Source organism: Sarcophilus harrisii, chromosome 2, assembly GCF_902635505.1.
Source record: "Sarcophilus harrisii chromosome 2, mSarHar1.11, whole genome shotgun sequence".
NCBI lineage: Eukaryota > Metazoa > Chordata > Mammalia > Dasyuromorphia > Dasyuridae > Sarcophilus > Sarcophilus harrisii.
The window spans coordinates 599788832-599813407 of record NC_045427.1 but is presented as its reverse complement, the minus strand read 5'-3'; the positions used below and the strand labels follow the sequence as shown (position 1 = coordinate 599813407).

The 24576-nt window shown below is 32.6% G+C and overlaps 1 protein-coding gene across 1 annotated transcript in view; it reads left to right on the top strand.

Moving 5' to 3' along the window:
• Positions 1-24576, top strand: part of LOC100928663 (pro-neuregulin-3, membrane-bound isoform) — a 176004-nt gene that overhangs the window by 109287 nt on the left and 42141 nt on the right. The window contains exon 2 of the mRNA XM_031949465.1: positions 24144-24246. Coding sequence (XP_031805325.1) covers positions 24144-24246 — 103 coding nt within the window. The remainder of the gene's footprint in view (positions 1-24143; positions 24247-24576) is intronic.

Here is a 24576-nt window from a genome sequence, read left to right as displayed (position 1 = left end):
CCACAAACATTCGTGCACATACAGGTCCTTTTCCCTCTTTATAATCTCTTTGGGATATAAGCCCAGTAAGTAACACTGCTGGATCAAAGGTATCATAGTTTGATAACTTTTTGAGCATAGTTCCAAACTCTCTCCAGAATGGTTGGATTCGTTCACAACTCCACCCCACATCCCTCAACAATCATCATTATTTTTCCTGTCATCTTAGCCAATCGACAGGTGTGTTAGTAGTATCTTAGAGTTGTCTTATTTTGCATTTCTCTGATTAATAATGACTTGAGCATCTTTCATATGACTAGAAATAGTTTCAATTTTCTTCATCTAGAATTGTCGTTCATATCCTTTGACCATTTTCAATTGGAGAATGGCTTGATTTTTATAAATTAGAGTTAATTCTCTATATATTTTGGAAATGAGGCCTTTATCAGAACCTTTGACTGTTAAAATATTTTCCCAGTTTATTGCTTCCCTTCTAATCTTGTCTGCATTAGTTTGTTTGTACAAAACTTTTCAGTTTAGTATAATCGGAAATTTTCTATTTTGTGATCAGTAATGATCTCTAGTTCTGCTTTGGTCATAAAGTCCTTCCCCTTCCGCAGGTCCGAGAGGTAAACTATCCTATGTTCCTCTAATTTATTAATAATTTCATTCTTTATGCCTAGGTCATGAACCCATTTTGACCTTATCTTGGTGTACGGCGTTAAGTGTGGATCAATGCCTAGTTTCTGCCATATTAGTTTCCAATTTTCCCAGCAATTTTTATCAAACAGTAAGTTCTTATCCCAAAAGCTAGGGTCTTTGGGTTTGTCAGAGACTAGGTTGCTATATTTGTTGACTGTTTTATCCCTTGAACCTAACCTATTCCACTGATCAACTAATCTATTCCTTAGCCAATACCAAATGGTTTTGGTAGCTGCTGCTCTATAATATAATTTTAGATCTGGTACAGCTAAGCTACCTTAATTAGATTTTTTTTTTCATTAATTCCCTTGAAATTCTTGACCTTTTGTTTTTCCATATGAATTTTTGTTATTTTTTCTAGGTCATTAATATAGTTTTTTGGGAGTCTAATTGGTATAGTGCTAAATAAGTAGATTAGTTTAGGTAATATTGTCATCTTTATTATATTTCCTCGCCCTATCCAAGAGAATTTAATATTTTTCCAATTGGTTAGATCAGACTTAATTTGTGTGAAAAGTGATCTGTAATTTTGCTCATAAAGTTTCTGATTTTCCCTTGGCAGATAGATTCCTAAATATTTTATATTTTCAGTAGTTACTTTAAATGGAATTTCTCTTTGTAACTCTGACTGTTGGATTTTGTTAATGATATATAAGAATGCTGATGACTTATGTTAGTTTATTTTATAACCCTGCTGGTTGTTTCTTACAGAACAATAATATTCCATAGCATTCATATACCACAATTTACTCAGCCATTCTCCAATTGATGGGTATCCACTCATTTTCCAGTTTCTTGCCACCACAATAAGGGCTGCCTCAAACATTTTTGCACATGTGGATCCCTTTCCCTCCTTTAGGATATTTTTCAGATATAATCCCAATAGAAACACTGCTGGATCAAAGGGTTTGCACAGTTTGATAACTTTTTGATCGTATTTCCAAATTGCTCTCCAGAATGGTTGGGTCTTTTCACAGTTCCATCAACAATGTATCAGTGTCCCAGTTTTCCCACATCCCCTCCAACATTTGTCATTATCTTTTCCTGACATCTTAGCCAATCTGACAGGTGTGTTGTGGTATTTCAGAGTTGTCTTAATTTGCATTTCTCTGATCAATAGTGATTTGGAACACCTTTTCATGATTTCTTATAAATTTGAGTCAATTCTTTATATATTTTAGAAATGAGGCCTTTAGCAGATCCTTTGGATGTAAAAATGTTTTCCCAGTTTATTGCTACTCTTCTAATTTTGTCTGCATTAATTTTGTTTATACAAAGCCTTTTTAACTTAATATAATCAAAATTATCTATTTTATAATCAATAATGATCTATAGTTCTTCTTTGGTCACAAATTCCTTCCTCCACAAATCTGAGAGGTAAACTATCCTATGTTCTTCTAGTTTGTTTATAGTATCATTCTTTATGTCTAGATTATGAACCCATTTGGACTTTATGGTATACAGTGTTAGGTGTGGGTCTATGCCTATTTTCTACCATACTAGTTTCCAATTTTCCCAGGAATTTTTGTCAAATAGTGAATTCTTTTCCTAAAAGTTGGGGCCTTTGGGTTTGTCAAATGCTAGGTGGTTATAATCATTGGCTATTTTGTTCTGTGAACCTTACCTATTCCACTCATCAACTTCTTTATTTCTTAGCCAGTACCAAACAGTTTAGATGACCACTGCTTTATAATATATTTTTAGATATGGTACAGCTGGGCCACCTTCCTATGCTTTTCTCTTCATTAAATTCTTTGAAATTCTTGATCTTTTGTTCTTTCAGATAAATTTTGTTGTTATTTCTAGGTAAATAAAACAGTTTCTAAGGAATTTGATTGGTGCAACACTAAATAAGTAGATTAGTTTAGCTACCATTGTCATCTTTATTATATTTGCTCAACCTATCCAAGAGCATTTGTTATTTTTCCAATTGTTTAAATTTGACTTTATTTGTGTGGAAATATTTTATACTATTGACAGTTATTTTAAATGGAATTTCTCTTTGTATCTTGCAACTTTGCTAAAGTTGTGGATTATTTCTAATAGTTTTTTAGTTGATTCTCTAGGGTTATCTAAATATACCATTTTATCATCTTCAAAGAGTGATAATTTGGTTTCCTTATTAGCTATTCTAATTCCTTTAATTTCTTTTTCTTCTCTTATTTTCAAAGCCAGCATTTTTTATACACTATTAAATAGTAATGGTGATAGTGGGCAACCTTGTTTCACCCTTGATCTTATTCGGAATGGTTTCAGTTTATCCCCATTATATATGATGCTTACTGATGGTTTAAAATAGATGCTGCGGACTGTTTTAAGGAAAAGTCCATTTATTCCTATACTCTCAAGTGTTTTTAATAGGAATGGATGTTGGATTTTATCAAATGCTTTTTCTGCATCTATTGTGATAATCATATTTTTTGTTAATTTTGTTTTTATAAAAGTCAATTATACTAATAGTTTTCCTAATATGAACCAACCCTGCATTCATAGTATAAATCCTACTTGGCTATATGGTGTAATATTCTGGGGGTGGATGATTTTCTGTCATCTCTTTACTAATATTTTATTTAAGATTTTTGCATCAATATTCATTAAGGAGATTGATCTATAATTTTCTTTCTCTGTTTTTGTCCTATCTGGTTTAGGTATCAGTACCATGTCTGTCTCATAAAAGGAATTAGGTAGGAGTCCTTCATTCCCTAATTTTTCAAATAGTTTAAATAGTATTGCAATTAACTGTTTTTTAAATGTTGGTAGAATTCATATGTAAATCCATTTGGTCCTGGGGAAGTTTTTGTAGGGAGTTGATTAATAGCTTATTCTATTTTTTTTTCTAAAATGGGAATATTTAAGTAATTTATTTCCTCTGCTGTTAATCTGGGAAATCTATATTTTTGCAGGTATTTCTCCATTTTGCTTAGGTTATCAAATTTATTGGCATAAACTTGGGCAAAATAACTCCTAATTATTGCTCTACTTTTCTCTTCATTAGTGGAAAGTTCTCCCTTTTCATTTTTAAGACAAACAATTTGATTTTCCTCTTTCTTTTTTTCTAATGAAATTAACTAAAGGTTTATCTATTTTATTGTTTTTTCATAAAACCAACTTTTAGTTTTATTAATTCAATAGTTTTGTACTTTCAATTTTATTAATCTCTCCTTTTACTTTTAGAATTTTAAGTTTGGTATTTGATTGGGGTTTTAATTTGTTCTTTTTCTAGCTTTTTTTAGTTGCAAACCCAATTTATTGCTTTTCTCTTTCTCTATTTTATGTAAGTAAGAATCTAGAGATATAAAATTTCCACATATTACTGCTTTGGCTACATCCCTCAAATTTTGGGTATTGTCTCATTATTATCCTTATCTTAGATAAAATTATTGATTGTGTCTATGATTTGCTGTTTCATTCTTTAGGATGAGATTATTTATTTTCTAATTACTTTTTGGTCTATTTTCCTCTGGTCTTTCATTGAAAGTAATTTTTGTTACATTGTGATCTGAAAAAAAAATGCATTTACTATTTCTGACTTTCTGCAGTTGATTTTGAGGTCTTTATGTCCTAAGGAATGATCAATTTTTGTATCGGTTCCCTGAACTACCAAGAAGAAGCATACTCCTTTCTGTCTCCATTCCATTTTCAAAGATCTATCATACCTAACTTTTCTAGTGTTCTATTTACCTCTTTAACTTCTTTCTTATTTATTTTGTTTGATTTATCTAGTTCTGAGAGAGCAAGGTTGAAGTCTCCCACTATTATAGTTTTGTTGTCTATTTCTTCTTGAAACTCTCTTAAATTCTCTATTAGGTTTTTAGATGCTACACCACTCCATGACCATATGTTTAATATTGTTATTGCTTCATTCTCTATGGTACTCTTTAGCAAGATATAGTTTCCTTCCTTATCTTTTTAAATTAGATCAATTTTTTCTTTTGCTTGATCTGAAATAAGGATGGCCCCCTCCTCTTTTTTTTTTTTTTTTTTTTTTTTACTTCACCTGAAGCATAATAGATTCTATTCCAGCCTTTTACCTTTACTCTGTATGTATCGCTGTACTTTAAATGTGTTTCTTATAAACAACATATTGTAGGATTCTGGCTTTTAATCCATTTGCTATCCACTTCCACTTTATGGGAGAGTTCACCCCATTCACATTTACAGTTAAAACTACTAATTCTGTATTTCCTGCCATTTTATTAACTCCAAATTATACTTTTCTCTTTCCTTTTCCCCTTTCCCTCCTCCCCAGTATTTTACTTCTGAGGACTACTTGACTCAAGCAGTCCTTCCCCTTTAGAGACCCTTCCCCTTATACCTTTCCTCTACCACTTTTCTTTTCCTTTCTATTTAGCCTATCCCTTTCCTTTTTCCTTTTCCCCTTCCAATTTTTTATAAGGTGTTAGAAGTTTCTTGGTAAAAGGAAACATGTCTAATATACTTTTTTTGACCCAAATCTGATGAGAGTAAGACACAGTATTTATCACCCTTCCTTCTTTTCCTCAATTATAATAGGTTTCCTTCTTTTTCCTGAGATGTAATTTCCTTCATTTTACCTCTATTTTCCCCCCTTTTTTGGTACAATTCCCTTTCTACTTCTAGTCTCTTTTTTTGTATTATAGCAGTAAAATCAGATTGTACATGCACTCTATATGTATACCCATAACAGAAATACAGTTCTCAAGAGTTCTTTTCTTTTTACTTTTTTATGCTTCTCTAAAATTCTATATTTGGAGGCCAATTTTTTTTGGTTTAGCTCTGGTCTTTGCATCAGAAATAAATGGGTTTGACAAACCCAAAGACCCCAGTTTTTGGGATAAGATTGCATTATTTGACAAAAATTGCTGGGAAAATTGGAAATTAGTATGGCAGAAACTAGGCATTGAACCACACTTAACACCGTACACCAAGATAAGGTCAAGATGGATTCATGATCTAGGCATAAAGAATGAGATTATAAATAAATTCAAAGAGCATAGGATAGTTTACCGCTCAGACCTGTGGAAGAGGAAGGAATTTATGACCAAAGAAGGACTAGAGATCACTATTGACTACAAAATAGAGAACTTTCATTATATCAAATTGAAAAGTTTTTGTACAAACAAAACTAATGCAGGCAAGATTAGAAGGAAAACAATAAACTGGGAAAATATTTTTACAGTCAAAGGTTCTGATAAAGGCCTCATTTCCAAAATATATAGAGAATTAACTCTAATTTATAAGAAACAAGTTATTCTCCAATTGACAAATGGTCAAAGGATATGAACAGACAATTTTCAGATGATGAAATTGAAACTATTACCACTCATATGAAAGAGTGTTCCAAATCATTATTGATCAGAGAAATGCAAATTAAGACAATTCTGAGACACCACTACACACCTGTCAGATTGGCTAAGATGACAGGAAAAAAAAACGCTAAATGTTGGAGGGGATGCAGGAAAACTGGGACACTGGTGCACTGTTGGTGGAGTTGTGAACGAATCCAACCATTCTGGAGAGCGATCTGTAATTATGCCCAAAAAGTTATCAAACTGTGCATACCCTTTGACCCATCAGTGCTACTACTGAGCTTATATCCCAAAGAGATACTAAAGAAGGGAAAGGGACCTGTATGTGCCAAAATGTTTGTGGCAGCTCTGTTTGTAGTGACTAAAACCTGGAAAATGAATGGATGCCCATAAATTAGAGAATGGTTGAGTAAACTGTGGTATATGAATGTTATGGAATATTATTGTTCTATAAGAAATGAGCAGCAGGATGAATACAGAGAGGCTTGGCGAGACTTACATGAACTGACGCTGGGTGAAATGAGCAGAACCAGGAGATCATTATATACCTCAACAATGATACTGTATGAGGATGTATTCTGATGATAATGGATTTCTTTGACAAAGAGAAGATCTAACTCAGTTTCAGTTGATCAAGGATGGACAGAAGCAGCTACACCCAAAGAAAGAACACTAGGAAATGAATGTAAACTGCTTGCATTTTTTGTTTTTCTTCCCGGGTTATTTATACCTTCTAAATCCAATTCTCCCTGAGCAACAAGAGAACTGTTCGGTTCTGCACACATATATTGTATCTAAGATCTACTGTAACCTATTTAACATGTATAGGACTGCTTGCCATCTGGGGGAGGGGGTGGAGGGAGGGAGGGGAAAAATCGGAACAGAAGTGGGCATAAGGGATAATGTTGTAAAAAATTACCCTGTCATGGGTTCTGTTAATAAAAAGTTGTTTTTAAAAAAAGAAAAAAATGGAATTCATTGTTTCATTGAATTGTTTTCATTTCATCTTCTTCCCTGAAAGAAAATGCTCAGTTTAGCTGGATAATTTATTCTTGACTGCATTCCAAGTTCCTTCACCTTTTGGAATATCAGATTCCAGGCCCTTCAGTTCTTTAAAGTAGAAGCTGCTAGATCTTCAGTAATTCTTTATGTGGCTCCTCAGTATTTGAATAGTTTCTTTCTGGCTGCATGTAATATTTTGTCTTTGGTCCGATAGTTCAGAAATTTAGCTACAATATTCCTTGGAGTTGTAATTTTGGAGTCTCTTTCAGGAGGTATTCAGTAAATTCTTTCAATGGTTATTTTACCTTCTGATTCTATTACATCCAGGTAATTCTCTTTTCATAATTTCCTGAAAAATAGTGTCTAGGCTTTTTTTTTTTTCATCATGGTTTTCATGGAGTCCTATAATCCTTAGTTTGTCTCTCCTAGATCTATTTTCCAAGTCAGTTGTTTTCCCAATTATGTATTTTACATTTTTTTCTAGTTTTTCTTTATTTTTTTTTTTTTGGGGGGGGGGAGGCTTGATTGATTCTAGTTATTTTATTAAGTCATTCATTTTCATTTGTTCAGTTCTGAATTTTATTGAATTATTTTCTTCATTTTCTTTTTTTTACTTCTTTTTGTATTTGTCCATTTGAATTTTTAAATTAGTTGCTTTGTTCTATGGAATTTTTTCCCCATTTCACAAATTCTGTTTTTTAAGGAATTATTTTCTTTTTCTGTTTTACAAATTCTGTTTTTCTGGGAGATGTATTCTTTTTCCATTTAATCAAATTTATCTTTTAATGAGTTACATGCCTTTTCCAAACTTTCTTGCAAAGTTTTCATTTCCTTTCCCCATTTTTCTTCTAGCTCTGTTTTAAGATCCTTTTTAATTTCTTCTAGAAGAGCCTTGTATGTTGGACACCAGGTTTTATCACCTTTTGGGGCTTCATCTGAAGAGAACCTGGAGACAATTTTAGTCTTTTCAGGGTCTGAAATCTGTTCTTCTCTTTCATCATAAAAACTGTCTATAGTCAGTGTTCTCTTTGCTTTTTTACTCATTAAAAAAAAAGTTAAGGTCTGCTTTTGGGGATGTTTTCCAAGCTTCCTCTATAAGCAGCCACAGCTGCACTAGGTCAGTGCTGACTCACCCCTGGTACTGTGTGGGCATGGCCAGGTCTTGTGACATTCTGGCAAATCAGAGTTCACTATTTACTTTTTTTGTGTTTGTTGGATGTTTTATAACTTCTAGACTGATCTATTGGTTTGCAGCCAGGGCACAGTAGCCAATAGTGTTGCAGATTCCTCCCCATAGATACTTTGCCACTTGGAGTCTGCACTGCCCCAAATCTGTGCTGTCTGCACTGGTGTTTGTGCTCAGCCTTCCTGTGCTTGGCTGCCTCCCTCCATGAGCAATTGAAACAGACCTTTTCTGGCAATCTTCAAAATTATCTTCTAGTGGTAATTTGTTTCACTCCTAATATTTATGGATTCTGTTGGTCCAGAACAAATTCAGTGACTAGATTTGCTAATTAGTCTAAGAGTTGTAGGAGAAGGTCAGAAAGAAATGTGTGTCCTTTTCACCTTCTTGGCTTCCAGTATAATACCTTTAAAAAAGAAATAATGAAATTAAGTGGTCAGAGAGGAATGTACTAGAGAAAAGGAAAGGGAGAAATGGAATGGTGCAAATTATCTGCCACAGAAAAAGTAGGCAAGAAAAAGCTTTTATAGTAAAATAGGAAAAGGGGAAGTAGAGGGTGAGTGAATCTTACTCTCATTAGAATTGGCTCATAAAGGAAATAATATACATATATCATGGGAATTCAGACATCTATATTACCCTTCAGGAAAATAGGTTAGGGAATTGGATGTGGGAAGAGGAGAGTATGATCAAAGAGAGTGTATATTGGGGGAGGAAGTAGTCAGTTAGCAAAATACTTTTGATGAGGAACAGGATAAAAGGAGAGAAAGAATAAATGGTAGGAAATATAATTAGCAATAATAATTATAAGAACAATTTCAAGCAAGTTTCTCTATGGAATATTATTATGCTCTGGAAAATGATGAACATGATACTCTCAGGAGAAAAAAAAACTGGGAAATTCTCCATAAACAAAATGAAATTTACTGTCTTCAAGGTAATAGCATTGTTCTGGGATGACCAGCTGTAAATGACTTTGTTATTCTCAACAGTACAATCATCCATACTTACTTTGAAGAACTTATGATGAAAAGTCCTATCCATATACTAAGAGAAGGAACTAATTGAGTCTGAATATAGATTAAGTATTCTCTATAACTCTCTCCATCTCTTTATTTTTAACTTAATTTTTCTTGAAGGTTTTTATTTTTGTTAAAGTGGGAGATCTATGTATTCTTTCACAATTTGACTTTTATGGAAATGTTTTGCATAACTTCATGCGTGGTTTCTTAATTGTGGGTGGGGATAAGGGAGAGAACTTTGAAGTGAAAAATCTTAAAAAAAGCAAATGTAAAAAATATTTTGAATATAACTGGGAGAAATATTTTAAAAATTTTAAAAGAATAACTAAAAAAAAACAAAATAAAATAAAACAACATCACAATTTCAAAATGATGAATAGATTCTGGCTGCCATATTCTCTCATTTTCACTGAGATATGAAGGCTGTTTGGTTTTTCCATGAGAAATTAGTAATAGCATCTTACATGAAGTAGACTCTACAATGGAAGGTAGACTTTGAATTTAGAGGGAGGGGTAAAGTATCTATTCTCATTTTGAATGCATAGGTCTCCTCTCTGATGGCTAGAATCTTGTTAAGATAACTACTATATCATTTTTTTTTTCTCTCCTAGAACTGAACTGAGGCCTTTGTGTTGAAATAGTTCCAACAATTTTTAAAAAGAGAAAATTTTTTCTACTAAATTTATTTATTAATACACATTGCTTTATGAATCATGTTGGGAGAGAAAAATCAGAGCAAAAGGAAAAAAATGGGAGAGATAAAAAAAAAAAATAACAGGAAAAAGAAGTGCATATAACATTAGTTGATTTATATTCAGTCTCCTTAGTTCTTTTTCTGGATGCAGATGGCATTTTCTGTCCAAAGTCTATTAGGATTGCTTTAGATCATTGTACCACTGAATAGTACCAAATCTTTCATCATTGATCATTGCACATCATTGCTTTTGTTGGATACAATGTATTCCTTGTTCTGTTTGCTTTGCACAGCATCAGTTCCCATAAGTTTTACTGGGCCTTTCTAAAATCAACTCAAACATCTTTTTTTATAGAACAATACTATTCCATTATCTTTATATACCATGTCTTATTTGGCAGTTTTCCAATTGATGGACATTTACTCATTTTCCAATTCTTTGTTACCACAAAAAGATCTGTTACAACCATTTTTGCACATGTGGGTCTTTTTCCCTCTAAGATTTCCTTGGGTACAGATTCAGTAATGGCACTGCTGAGTCAAAGGGTATGGATTGTTTTATAGGCCTTTGGGTATAGTTCTAGATTGTTCTCCAGAATGGTTGGATCATTTTATTATTCCATAAAAAATGCATTAGTGTCCCAATTTTCCTACATTCGTTTCAACATATTTTTTCCTGTCATTTTAGCCTGTCTGGGAAGTGTGAAGTGGTACCTCAGAGTTGTTTTAATTTTAATTTCTATAATCAATAGTGATTTAGAGCATTGTTTCAAATAACTACAGATGACTTTAATTTCATCTTCTGAAAATTGTCTGTTCATATCTTTGACCATTTATCAGTTGGGGAATAACCTGCATTCTAATAAATTTTACACAGTTCTTTATATATTTTTAAAATGGGACAAAAAACACTGGCTATAAAGATCTTTTTCCCAGCTTTGTAATTCCCTTTTAATTTTGTTTCTGTTTTGTTTGTGCAAAAACTTTCTAACAATGTAATTAGTGTTGTCCATTTTGCCTTTCATGATATTCTCGAGTTCTTTGGTCATAAATTCTTCCCTTCTCAAAAGATCTGATAGGTAAATTATCTCTTCCTCTCCGACTTTGTTTATGGTATCATCATTTATGCCCAAATCATGTACCCATTTTGACCTTATTTTGGTATAGGGTATGACATATAGGTCTATGCTGAGTTTCTGACATGTTATTATTCAGGTTTTCCAGCAATTTTTGTAAATATAATGAGTTTTTATGTCAGAAGCTGGAGTTGGGAGATTTATTAAGTATTAGATTACCATGGGTCTTGATTACTACGTCATGTGCATCTAATCTATTCCACTGATCGATCCTCCCCTCTATTTCTTAGTCAGTACCAAATGATATTGATGACTGCTGCTTCATAATATAGTTTTAGGTTTGGTACTGCTAAGCCACCATCCCTTGATATTCTTAACCTTTTCTTCTTCTAGATGACGTTTGTTATTTTTTTTCTAGTTCCATAAAATAACGTTTTGGCAGTTTCATTTCTATGGCACTGAAAAAGTAGATCAATTTAGACAGAATTGTCATTTTTATTATGTTAGTTCTGACTACCCATGAGCAATTGGTATTTTTCCACTTGTTAAGATCTGAAACATTTGTGTAATTGTGTTCATATAGTTCTTGATTTTCTCTTGGAAGGTAGACTGCCAAGTATTTTATTTTGTCTACAATAATTTTAAATGAAATTTCTCTTTCTATCTCTTGATAATGGGCTTTGTCGATTATATATAGATATGGTGATGGTTTGTGTGGTTTTATTTTATACCCTGCAACTTTGCTAAAGCTGTGAATTGTTTCCAATAGATTTCTGGATGATTTTCTAGGATTCTCTAGAATCCTTTCATATCATATCATATCATCTTCAAGTAATGATAGTTTCATTTTCTCATTACCTATTCTAATTCCTTTCGATTTTTTTTTCTTTTCTTATTGCTAAAGCCAAAATTTCTTGTATAAGGTTGAATAATAGTGATGATAATGGGCATCTTTGTTTCTCCCCTGATCTTATTAGGAATGTGTCCAGTTTCTCTTCATTACCAAAAAAAAAAAAAAAAAAAAAAAAGGCTTGCTGTTGATTTAGATAGATATTGTTTAATATCTTAAGGAAAGTTTCCTTCATCTCCTCATCTCCATGCTCTCTAGTGTTTTTAATAGGAATAGATTTTTTGTCAAAAACTTTTTCTGCATCTATTGAGATTATCATGATTTTTTTCTGTTGGTTTTGTTATTGATATCAATTAAGGTAATAGTTTTCCTGATCTTGAACCAGCCTGCATTCCTGGTATAAATCCCACTTGGTCATAGTGTATTATCCTATTTGTAAGTTGCCATAATCTCTTTGCTATTATTCTATTTAAATTTTTTGTATCAGTATTCATTAGGGACATTGGTCTTAATTTTCTTTCTCAGAAACCAGGCTCTTCTTGGTTGGAGATATCAGTGTTATATTTATATCATAAAAGGAATTTGGCAGTACATCTTCTTTACATATTTTCCCAAATAGTTTACATAGTATTAAAATTAATTGTTCTTTAAATTCTTGGTAGAATTCACTTTTGAATCTATCTGGACCTGCAGATTTTTTCTTAGGGAGTTCATTAATGAGTTGTTGAATTTCTTTTTCTAAAACGGGACTATTCAAGTAATTTATTTTATCTTCTGTTAACCTGGGCAATTTATATTTTTGTAAACTTTCATACATTTCAATTAGATTGTAAGACATTGCCATACTGTTGAGTAAAATATCTCCTAATTATTGCTTTAATTTCTTTGTCATTGGTGGTATATTTATTCTTTTATTCTTTTCATTTTTGATGTTGGTTACTTGATTTTTTTCTTTCCTTTTTCTGATCAAATTAACCAAAGTTTATCTATTTTACTGGATTTTTTTTTTATAAAATCAACTTAGTTTTATTAGTTCAATAGTTTTCTTAATTTCTAATGTGTTAATTTCTCCTTTGAGTTTGAGAATTTCTAATTTGATATTTGTGCGGTTTTATTTGTTTTTTCCCCTAGCATTTTTAGTTGCATGCCCAATTCATTAATGTCTTCTTTCTCTGTTTTATACATATAGCTATTACATATAAAATATCCCCTATGAACTGCTCTGGCTGTATCCCATAGGTTTGGTATATAGTCTCATAAGTTTGAAGTCCCCCACTAGTATAGTCTTGCTGTCTATTTCTTCCTGTCACTGGCTTAAAATCTTCTCTAGGAATTTGACTGTTCTACAATTTGGTGTATACACATTTAGTATCATTACTACTTCATTGTTTACAGTACTCTTTATCAAGATGTAATTTCCTTCCTTATCTCTTTTAATAGGATCTATTTTTTCTTTTCTTTATCTGAAAATAGAATTGCTACCCATGCTTTTTTAAAAATTTTACTATAGTTAAAGCATAATAGATTCTGTTCAAGACAAAAAAGAGAAATTTTAAAGGGATAAGGTAATGATAAACAATTTTGATTTGATTTGATAAGCAATGTGTGGTATAGGTGGTTTTCAATTACCTGACCCAGTAACATAAAATCATTTCTTAAGCCTTACTATATGCTAGCATTGTGATAAGCACTGAGTTTATTAAAAAAAAAAAAAAAAAAAAAAAAAGCAAAAACATTGCCAATACCCTTGAGGAACTCACAAATAAGTTGTATAAATTAATCAATAAATCTTCATCTTATGCCTTCAATGTGCCAAGTTCTGCATTAAGTGCAAGGGCTACAAAAAGAGGCAAAAGGCTGTCCTTGCCCTTGAGGAACTTTAATATATAAATAAATAAATAACAAGCAAATAAATACTAAATAATATAAACAAGGTGTATAAAATATACATAAGTAATTATCAACAAAGGGAAGGCAATAGAATAAAAGGGATTAGCAAAGTCTTCCTGTAAAAGTTAGGATTTTAGTTGGGATTTTGGAGGAAATCAGAGAAAGAGAGCATACCAGGCATTGTAGAATTATAGGAAAAATTCCCAGGTCCAGAAGATGGTGTGTTTTACTTCAGAATCATCAAGGAGATCAGTGTCACTAGACATGTACGTATAAGAACACTATATGTAAGTTGTAAAATGACTGGGAACATAAGGAAGCAAATTATGAAGTGACTTGAAAAATAAACAGAGGATTTTTGGATTTCATCATGGAGATGACTGAGTCACTGTTTTATTGAGTGAGGTGTTTAAAAGAAAAAAATTATTCAGTCTTTCATCCCAAGTAATGAGTTAAAACTCAGAATAAAGAGAATTAAATAGATTTTATTCAAAGTTTATCAAGATAGCAACATGCTGTTGGACTTAGCACTAATGATCAACAAGAGATTCAAAATGGATCTAGTTTTTAGTGATAACTTTCATTGAGATAGATACAAATCATTAAAAGCGAATAGGCCATTGTGTCTCAGGTCTTCTCCAATGCCTGTATGTAATGTTTAATAGGTGGGGTATAACTTGGTATGGATGGAGAGGAGGTAATAAAAAAGCAGGTGACTGGATTTTACCTTCATCAACAGAGACTCCCCAAACATCGATTTACAAACAGGACTGGGAATGAATAATGGTATCACTAAATCAGCATAATTGTAAAATGAGGTGGAGTAGGAAATAACAAATCAGTATCTTTGCCATTTCAAATGAAGTCATTGAGAGGTAGACATGACTGAAATGACTGAACACAAAAGGAGGTGGTAAGGTTTTAGTGGGAAAGAAAATTAGGTCACTTATGGCATAATGAGGTTAAGATTTCTGTTGGATACCCATTCTGACATGTCTGAAAGTCATTTAGAGATGTAAGATTCAAAGTTAGCAGAGAAGTTGGGCAGGATAGATATCGCTGAAAATCATCAGTATAGAGATCTTATGTAAATTCATGGGAGCTGAGGAAGTCATCAAAAAAAAAAAAATAGTATAGAGAATAAAGCGAAAAGAGTTTAGGACATAGCCCTGTGGGATATCCGCCATTAATAGACATAACCTTGATGAAGGACCAGGAAATACCATGACAAGTAACAGTCAAATAGATAGTAGTGAAACTGGGAAAGAATAGTGTTCAGCATGTCTAGATAAAAGAGAGTATCCAGGACAAAAAGACAATCAACAGTGTCAAAAACTGCATAGAGGTCAAGAAGAAAGAAGATTGAGAAAAGATCATGAAATATGGTAATTAAGAGATCATTGATAACTTTGAAGAGCACAGTTTTGTTGAATACTGAGTTTAGATGCCAATGTAGACTTAAGAGAGTGAGAGAACAAGAAATGAAGGCAGCTGTTGTAGATGGTCGTCTCAAGTATTAAGTAAATAATGTGATCAGGGCTATAACTTAGAACCATATTTCTGAATTCATAGGTACAACTGATAGAATTGGGAAGGAATGAGAAATATCTATTAAAAAGTTATTTTCATACTGCATTTCTTCTAAGAGAAGGAAAAGGGTTGATAAGGACATGTAAAACCATTCACTCAATTTATATATGTATATAGTACACATATAACACATACATACATTAAATGTTATGTATATATAATGTGTGTTTATGTATGTATTATATGTGTATTTATAACATGTGTATTATGTGTTCATTTGCTTTTAAATTTAATTTTACATTTATTTATTTAATTTAGTTTCATTCAATTGCTTATTTGTTTGATTATATTTCATGGGAAGATCGTTTTATGATTTAACTTCTAGTGAAACATTGTAGAAGGTAATAATTCATTTTCACCCACTAACAATGTCATCAGTTGCCTTGTGAAAAAGAAATGGTCCTAACTAGGATGTGGAATGAACCATGTAGTTTACTGAAGGAGAAAAAAAAAATCTATGCAATGAGAAATATATCCAAATGTGAGAAAATAGCACATGGCATAAAAGGGTGAAAATTTCTATTTTATTCCTTTTTCAGGCAAAAATTTAATACTAGATATAATTGGTGAGATATAATTGGTGGTAAATAATGCACTGTGACCATTTCATTCATTCGAGAATTTTAGATTAATTGAGGGATACTATGGTAGAACTGTGATAAAAGCTTTGGAATGTTTGTTATTTTACAGTTTTATCTGAGAAAGAAAATGTACAGTATTGTTTTTGCTATTTTTTTATTGTATATAATAAATTTGTTCCATGGTCAATGTTTACAAATTTTTAAAAATGAGAAAACCTAGATGTAAAATTGAAATAAATGATACTGTGTTATTCCCAGAGAGAATCTTTGGGTGGAAGCAAACATAAGTTTCAGAGAGTATTAATTATTGAAAAGTCCTTAAGATATAAAACTAGGTCCTCACAAGTCCAGAAAAAACCTGAGGCTACTGGTTATAAATAATAATGTGGGTAAGGATTTTTTGCTCTTGCTCCTCCATCTTCAGTCAGGGGACTCACAAAGCAAAGTGAATGCTTTCTCTTATAAGCATATGGTTCAGCTTTTTCAGCATTTGTTATATAGGTCATCAAAGGAGAGTTTCAATAAGTACTGAAAATCCAGTTCAACTTGGCAGGCATACAGAAAGCTAATGTGGGTCTAGTTTTCTCCAACAAATATACGTAGACACTCTTCCTTTTTTTCTTTTGTCCATAACCCTGTTCCCAGAGGTCTTATTACTTTCAACAATTGCATGATTGAAGACAACTATTTCTCCATGTTTGGGAAACCCATCTTATTTGAAGGTTCTAGCACTCCCTTACCATTACCACACTTTTATATCTCTTACTATATTCATCCTGCTCATTATTTCATCCAGATTCAGTAACAATAGCTTCATTACTTGGCCATGTGTTATGAGCCAGATCTTGAAATGAGGTGTTAAGTCACTAGAATTGGTAGAAACAATGCTTATGTTTACACCTTTGAGAGTTCACACATTAGCTCACACATTAGTTCACAAGTTTGGGAGATTTCAGGATTCAGTATGAGATAGTCAAAGGTTCACACCTTTAAGAGATCATATATAGGAAGCTCTCAGTCTCAGCGAGGGTCAGTTGGAGATATTGAGAGCCACAAGTCAGTGAGGAGACTTCGGGAGATTCACAAGTGAGAAGTCAGTTGGGGAGATTGAAAAGCCAGAGACTGCAGTCGGGCAGAATGAAGGATTCGGAAGAGGAGAGGCTGAAGTTGGCAGAGAAAGAATAAAAGATTGGATTTTAACTCCTGGCTGCATTTGAGGTCGTTATTGATCTGAACTGAAACTAAGGCTGCCTCCAGAACCTCCCCAAGAAACCTGCTCCTAGAGAACGATCATATTATACAAAAGAAGAGAAGACCACAGCCATGAACAAGACAATCCCTTCCTTGTCACTGAGTATTTCCTGGGACAATCCCCCATTTCTGGAATGTAATCTTTCATTTTCTTTGGTTCTTGGCTTCCTTATTTTCCTTCAAGTCTGAATTAAAATCTGAACTTCTCCTGGAAATCTTTTCCAGTTCTCTTAATTTTAGTGTCTTTTTCCTCTTAATTATCTCCTAATTGTATTGTATAAAGCATATCTGCTTGTTATCTTGCCTATTAAATTTTGAGGTATTTCTGGCCCTGAACTTTTACCCTGTTTTTTTTTGTTTTTTGTATCCTTAGAATTTGGTAGTGTCTGACATAGAGTAGGAGCTTAATACATTTTATTAACTTACTGATTAACTGACAGATCCAGGCTATGCAAGGTCCAATTATTTTGAAAGCAAAAAGACTAACAATCAATGCTAAGTACAACTACACTTGATAAACAACAAAAACCACAAAGTATGCACTATACATGAGTGATCGCTACTTAACTCAATTCTTTAAGTCACTTCTTACTTCCCAGTTATTTCTGCACAATCTTAAAATAGACCTACTTTCCCATTTGTGCTGTTCCTATGTATACCATTGAATTGTGGTCCTTAGCATTGTTTTTTTAAAAACAAAATAGGCATTTCTAAGAAAATCAGCAAATGCTATTTGAATTTCCTTTGTCATGATTTGATCTACTTTACACCATAAGTCATGCTCTCTCTGTCTCAAGGATGGAGATCTTATAATTCTTGAATACCCCTCATCTCTTAAAGGTGCTTAACTTATTCCAACAATGACAAGAGTACAGAGTGCTTTGTAGTCCAACTATTGTTGTTCCCAATAACTATGAGCAAATATTCTATTAGGCTTTGAGCAAGATAAAAGATAAATCAAATGCAACCACTGTTCTCTCATGTTTACAATTTAATAGGGGAGATAAGACACAAAATTTAATTCAACGATGTTTGTTTGTTCGGTCATTTTTTTTCAGTTGTGTACAATTCCTTGTAACCCCATTTAGGGTTTTCTTGGCAAAGATACTGGATGATTTGCCAATTCCTTCTCCAACTCATTTTAAAGATGAGAAAACAGAGGCAAATGGGGTTATGTGACTTGGTCAGGATCACATTGCTAGTAATTTCTATTTGAACTCGGGAAGATGAGTTTTCTTGATTCCAGATCCAGCACTCTATCCCTTGTACAACACAGCTGCCACCAATTCAAAGACATTTACTAAGTACTATACTATTAGTTTATGAAGTCTTTGAGGTTTTTGTATATCCCTGCATAAAACCTTGTGTTATACAGACCTACCTAAAATTTGTTGTATTGATAAATGCCATGAAAGAAGCAATGTTTAAATAAAACATGATCTATAATATAAGCTATTATACATTATAGAACAAGAAAAAGATACAACAAAGATATAAGTGACTGCTCCAAAAGGTGGGAAGGTTCAATTAAGGAAAATACTGGATCTGTTTCTTACCACAAAGAGGTATTCATTTCTAGGATGGAAAATATGGGAATAATACCATCATCTGATTTGTAAAAGAGGAAAAGAAAATGAAGCATACAATCATACACACTTTAGATTTAAGGATTTTTTTTTTATTAGAATGGCTCCACAGACAAATAAATCAGTTATCATGAACAAAAGTTCTACTGGAGAAGTCAGCCTGAGGGGATATGGGAAGCTCTGAAGAATACATTTTTTTTTATTAAAATAAAGAGAAATAATTCTGCTGAGGAAGAAAGGGGGTGATTGTTCAAAGTTATTAACTTTTCAGTAATAGGAATCTCACACCTATACTAAATTTTAAATAACCATATGCAGAAATGGAAACAGAATAGAGAAAAGAAAGTAATTGTAAAACTATGGTATGATCCTTTAATTATAATGTCAGAAATGCTAATGCATGGAATATGCTGAAACTGTCAAAGAAATCTATAGGAAGAAATTTTTTTTTTTTACTAATATTGGAGGGGAAAAAGGATGATCAAGAAAGGTATAAAACTGTTATTTAATGGAGGTGGAGAGAAAATGTTGCCTAGAGGTTAGAGCTCTAGTTTGGAGTCAATAAAGGCCTATGTTCAAAGTCTGCATCAAATGATTGCTAGGTGAATAATCCTGGATAAATTATTTAACCTCCCTGTCTAAAGTTACCTTAGGGATAAAATAAGAGCTTGAAGTCAATGACCTCCTTTTAAGGTATTTCCCTGCTTTAAACCGATATATATATATATATCCATAACAGATGACAAGAAAGGAGGAGTTGCTTGACTCATATGTTGCTTGTTTTATCTTCCAAGGAGAATATCTGAACTCAGAAGGGCAAGGTGGGGAGGGAAGAGAATAAAGGAATTGATACCTAATATATCTAAAGAAATAAAGATAAATAAGTCAATTGGGAATGCCTAGAGATGTCTTTGATTATTTCAAGTAAGTAGGCGCAGAATTTTGAAAGAACTGGAAAATCTATGATCTCTCAGTGATAAAAATGGTAGAAAAAAACCTTTGTAAGAATGAGAGTTCCTCTGGAAGATGACTAAAAACCATTACATTGAATTCCCAATCCCTATATTTATGCACACCTGCATTTTTTATTTCCTTCACAAGCTAATTGTACAATATTTCAGAGTCTGATTCTTTTTGTACAGCAAAATAACGTTTTGGTCATGTATACTTATTGTGTATCTAATTTATATTTTAATATATTTAACATCTACTGGTCATCCTGCCATCTAGGGGAGAGGGTGGGGGATAAGAGGTAAAAAATTGGAACAAGAGGTTTGGCAATTGTTAATGCTGTAAAGTTACCCATGCATATATCCTGTAAATAAAAGGCTATTAAAAAAAAAAAAAAAAAAAAAAAAAAGAATGAGAGTTCCTAGTCTAGGTTATACTTCAAAACAGCAAGGTATGCTTGTCATAAAGTAATGAATTACAACAAAAGGTAAAGAAAAGAAATCCTCATAAGGATAAACCCACAGAATAAATTAGCAGTGAGAGACTAAGCAAATGACAAAACAATACAAAGTGAAAGATATGATACAATGAAGAACAAAATAGATAAATGAAACCAAAGGGAAGTGAAGAAAGGGAACAGGAAATAGGAGGACATATTATGAACTACAACAAATAAATTAAGGTAAAACAACTAGAAAAATCCCTATGGAGTTGAGAAGCTTAATAAAAATAATCTAGTAAGAATTAAGGAATAAAATTACTTAAATAATATTTTGAAAAATCAAAATAATGATTTAACATAGAAGGTCAAAGATTGTTTATTATAGTTTTGCACTAGAACCTCAAAGAAGGAAGGCAAAGAAAATGAAAAATGCAGTGTTACAATGAGAACTGTTAGAACTAATGTTAAAAGAAAATCACAGGAAAACAAAATTTTGAGAAGACTGTGTTTTATGGATGGAGGTGTAACCTAGGCTGAAAAATAAATAAGAAATATGTACAGAGTAAATATAGGGTCACTTAAGAGTGTGAACACTAATAACTTGATGAATCAAGAAAATCTCTCTTTAGAAGCTGGCAATTAAGCCCCTGAAGATGGATAAAAGTCCTAGGAAGATGCGGTCAGTAGGCATAGGGTTCTATATTGGAACAGTCTATGCAAAGACTTGGAAATTAAAAAAAAAAAATAGAATGCCTATTTGGATGCAACATAGACTACATGAGAAGCAAAATGTCTGAAATATAGGTTGATGGAATAAGATTATAAAGGGCTTCAAGTGTGAAACAGAAATTTGCATTCTATGCCAGTCAACTGGAGACCATTGCAGCTTCTGTACCACAGGAGTGATATAATCTTTCGGATTCTTTAGGATATAAACCCTGAACAAATCCATATAGAGATAGTAAACTAAACTGATGAATCAATATTTATGTGCTGCAAGAAGGAGCAAAGCTGTGCATATTTTAGAAGCCTCCCCTTACATGATTGTCACGAAGGGAATAATGAAAGCATATTTATGAGTGAAGCCCACGAAGAAGGATCAAATTAAATTATCTTAGAGAAAGAGTGGAGGAGGAGGAGTTAAAGTCTTATTTCTTGTAAAAGTGCACCTCAACAGAAAAAAAAATGCTATTCAAGAGTTCAAGTTAATGGAGACAACCAACAACCATTTCTTCAGTTTGATTATAAATTTCTAGCTGGAAGGGACATTAGAAACCATTAAGTCTAACCTTCTTATTTTAGACAATACCTATAAAGCAATTAGATCAATTCCTGACACATTATATGTGGTATTCAAATATTTTCAGGTGAGGAGCAGAGGTACAGAAAGTTTATATGAATTATACAGAGACATGGAACTTAATGTCTGAGGCAAGATTTGAATTTAGGTTTACCTGATTCCAAGACCAGTATTCCTCACTATATATATCTGTTCCTTTTGAAGTTAATCACACCTTTCTAAGCTTAAACTCTGCTGAAGTTAAAATAACAGCATATACATTGAGTAGAGTCCTATATTATACTTACACACATACATAGAACATTAGTATGATATTTCTCTGAGTTCCACTCTTCTAATAATCTTAAATATTCATTTCTAAAAATATCCTATGCTTACCACATTAATAAAACAATCATCATCCAAAAATGGTTCACGATGCTAGTAAATAGTTGCAATACTCACTAGGAAAAATCAGGGGAGGGAGTACATTCCTAATGACTATAAGAATCTCATAAACATGACCAAAAGAGATCCTGGCAAAACATTTTGAAAAATTTAAAGCACCTTATAAAAGCAGAATGAGGACTTCATCATCTTGCGTTTGAAATTCCCATATTATTTTTAGACTGTTGCCTTTACTTAGTCTTAAATTATAGATTTTTCTTGTCCACTAGACTGGAAACATCAGTTAAGATTAAGGAATGCTGATTCACTTAAATGTGTAGTGTCCTCATTATGAATTAAATATTTTCCTCAGCTTCTTGCTTCACATCATTTCCCACATTTTGTCTCACTAATAATTTACATTCAATGTATCTGAATTAATTAACAAAAGAAATGTGTGGTGGAACGAAATGGATCTTTAAACCTTGGCCTGACTGTTTATAAGTTTTGAAAATTCTGATACAAAAATGCAAATGTGAGATGAAAGAAATGGTGAGGGAATAGGTGTTTTTTTTTTAATGTGATATTCTAATACATTTTAAAAGTTGAGTCTTTGAGAAACTTAAGACTTTTTAAGCCATGTTTCAAAGCTTTTCTAGAAAATATTACTCTAATTAGGTTAGATGTTAAAATATTATGTGACTTCTCAGGAGGTTTTCTAATGATAAAACTTCTATTTTCTCTCTCTCTCTCTCAACATGAGACAAATATATTTTGGATGAGGAAACCATATAGTAGCAGTAATTCTATCTCTGTGGAAACAGTGAGTCATGTTCTTCAAAAGGAACACTTTTGAGTTGAGACAGAGACAGATATTGTCCAGTGGGTGTTCACAAGGATCTCTAAAAAGTTCATAGACAACTAGGGCAATAATATAGCATTTTTTGGTGCTATAGTTCCTGGCTTTCCTTAATAATGTTTCACTTTTATATCATGCTTTAACATTTACAAAAAACCACAAAAATTATCTTATTTGATTCTCACAACTGTAGTGAGTAATCACTATTATTATCTCTATTTTACAGGTAAGTAAATGGGGCAGTTTTGGTGACTTGATTAGGGTCACATATCTAGTAAGAGCCTAAGGAAAGATTTGAATTCAGGTTTTCCTGACCCTGGCAGCTAAGTGGCATAGTGCATAGAGTGCCAGATTTGAAGTAAAAAAGACACATCTTGGGTTCAAATTTGGCTTCAGTTGTATTTGTGACTATGGGCAAGTCAATTAACCCAATTTGCTTCAGTTTCCTTATCTAGAATTGGAGAAGGAAAGAGCAAAGCACACCAATATCTTTGTCAAAAAACCCCAAATGGGGTGAAGAGTCAGACACAACTGAAAAACAGCAACAATTCCCTGGACTTAGGTCCCAATAATCTCTCAACAACTCACTGTTATTAATGACTCTACAAGATTTTTCTTCCTCTCATGAAGGAATTAAATAGGCACTTCAGGTAATGGAGATACAAATAGAAATCTCATTCATCAAGTTTTCCATCACATTTGGGGAAATTCTTGAATGGCCTTGCCAATAAGCACCGATAATCCTTGTGACAGAAACATCACTCTGACTAGTCAAAATCTCTTTTTATACTGTCAATAAGCAAGAATGTGGCAAAGGAATAAGAGAGCACCACAGTGACAATAGCAGAAAGAACATTAGTAAGTAGTACTCAATATTCTTTACATTTCACATACAAATGCAAGTAACAAGTGGTTCAAAAGGGATCTGAGATTTGGCTCACCAGAAAGCCGCCCAGGAACACTGAGATACAACAGACAGAAAATCTAAGGAAAAAGTAAAAAAAAAAAAAAGAACAGTCATAAAGTTTTGTTGCTTTAATTCTTAAGCAATCAGTATGGATTATTAGGCCCACTGTTGATACATATGTTATGCAAAATACTTTATGCTATTTAAATGCTAACTGGATGTTCAGATAGTAAAATGTACAAATGTCGAATTCATAGACTCATAGATTTAACTGGAAGAGGTTATAGAGATCACCTAGTCCAGCACAATTATTTTCCATATAAGTTAACTGAAATATGGAAAGATGAATTATCTTGTCTAAAATTACACAAGTAGTCAATTTCAGAAACAACAATAAAGAAAAGTTGGGGGAATTAATAACTTCTTAATTTCTTGTTCTTTCTCCTCCATGGCTACTATCCATACCAAATTGGGCAGAACATCATCGTTTAAAGAAGTTATTGAGTATTAAAATCCACAAGAAGAAATGAAATAATAATGATTCTTTTTCTTTGCTAACTTCTTCCCTCATTCTTCAATTTGAAAAAAATTCTAATTTCTACTTTTTTTTTTTTCTATTCACAGAGAGTGAAGAAGTTTACCAAAGGCAGGTGCTTTCAATTTCCTGTATCATCTTCGGGATTGTCGTTGTAGGCATGCTCTGTGCTGCATTCTACTTCAAAAGCAAGTAAGAGGCTTTCTGTCTTGTATCATAAAGTCTTTTTTTCAGGGGGCACTTACCAACATTTCTGTTCGCAGTTCATCTTCAAAGCAGGAGCATCCCGTGGGAGACACTAGACCAGCTGGTTTGACAGGAGAATTTTTTCTCATCAAATTTCAATGGCTGGGCCTAAAATTTTTAAATGACTAATGAATTTAGGAATTTGGGGTATAGACCTATCTTTTCTTATCAGCAACAAGACAGATTACATTAAGCTCCAGTGATCAAGAACCATTCCTCTGTTGCTTTCATCTGTTAGAAGTCTATATCAGCATATTTAGTATCTTCTCTATCAGG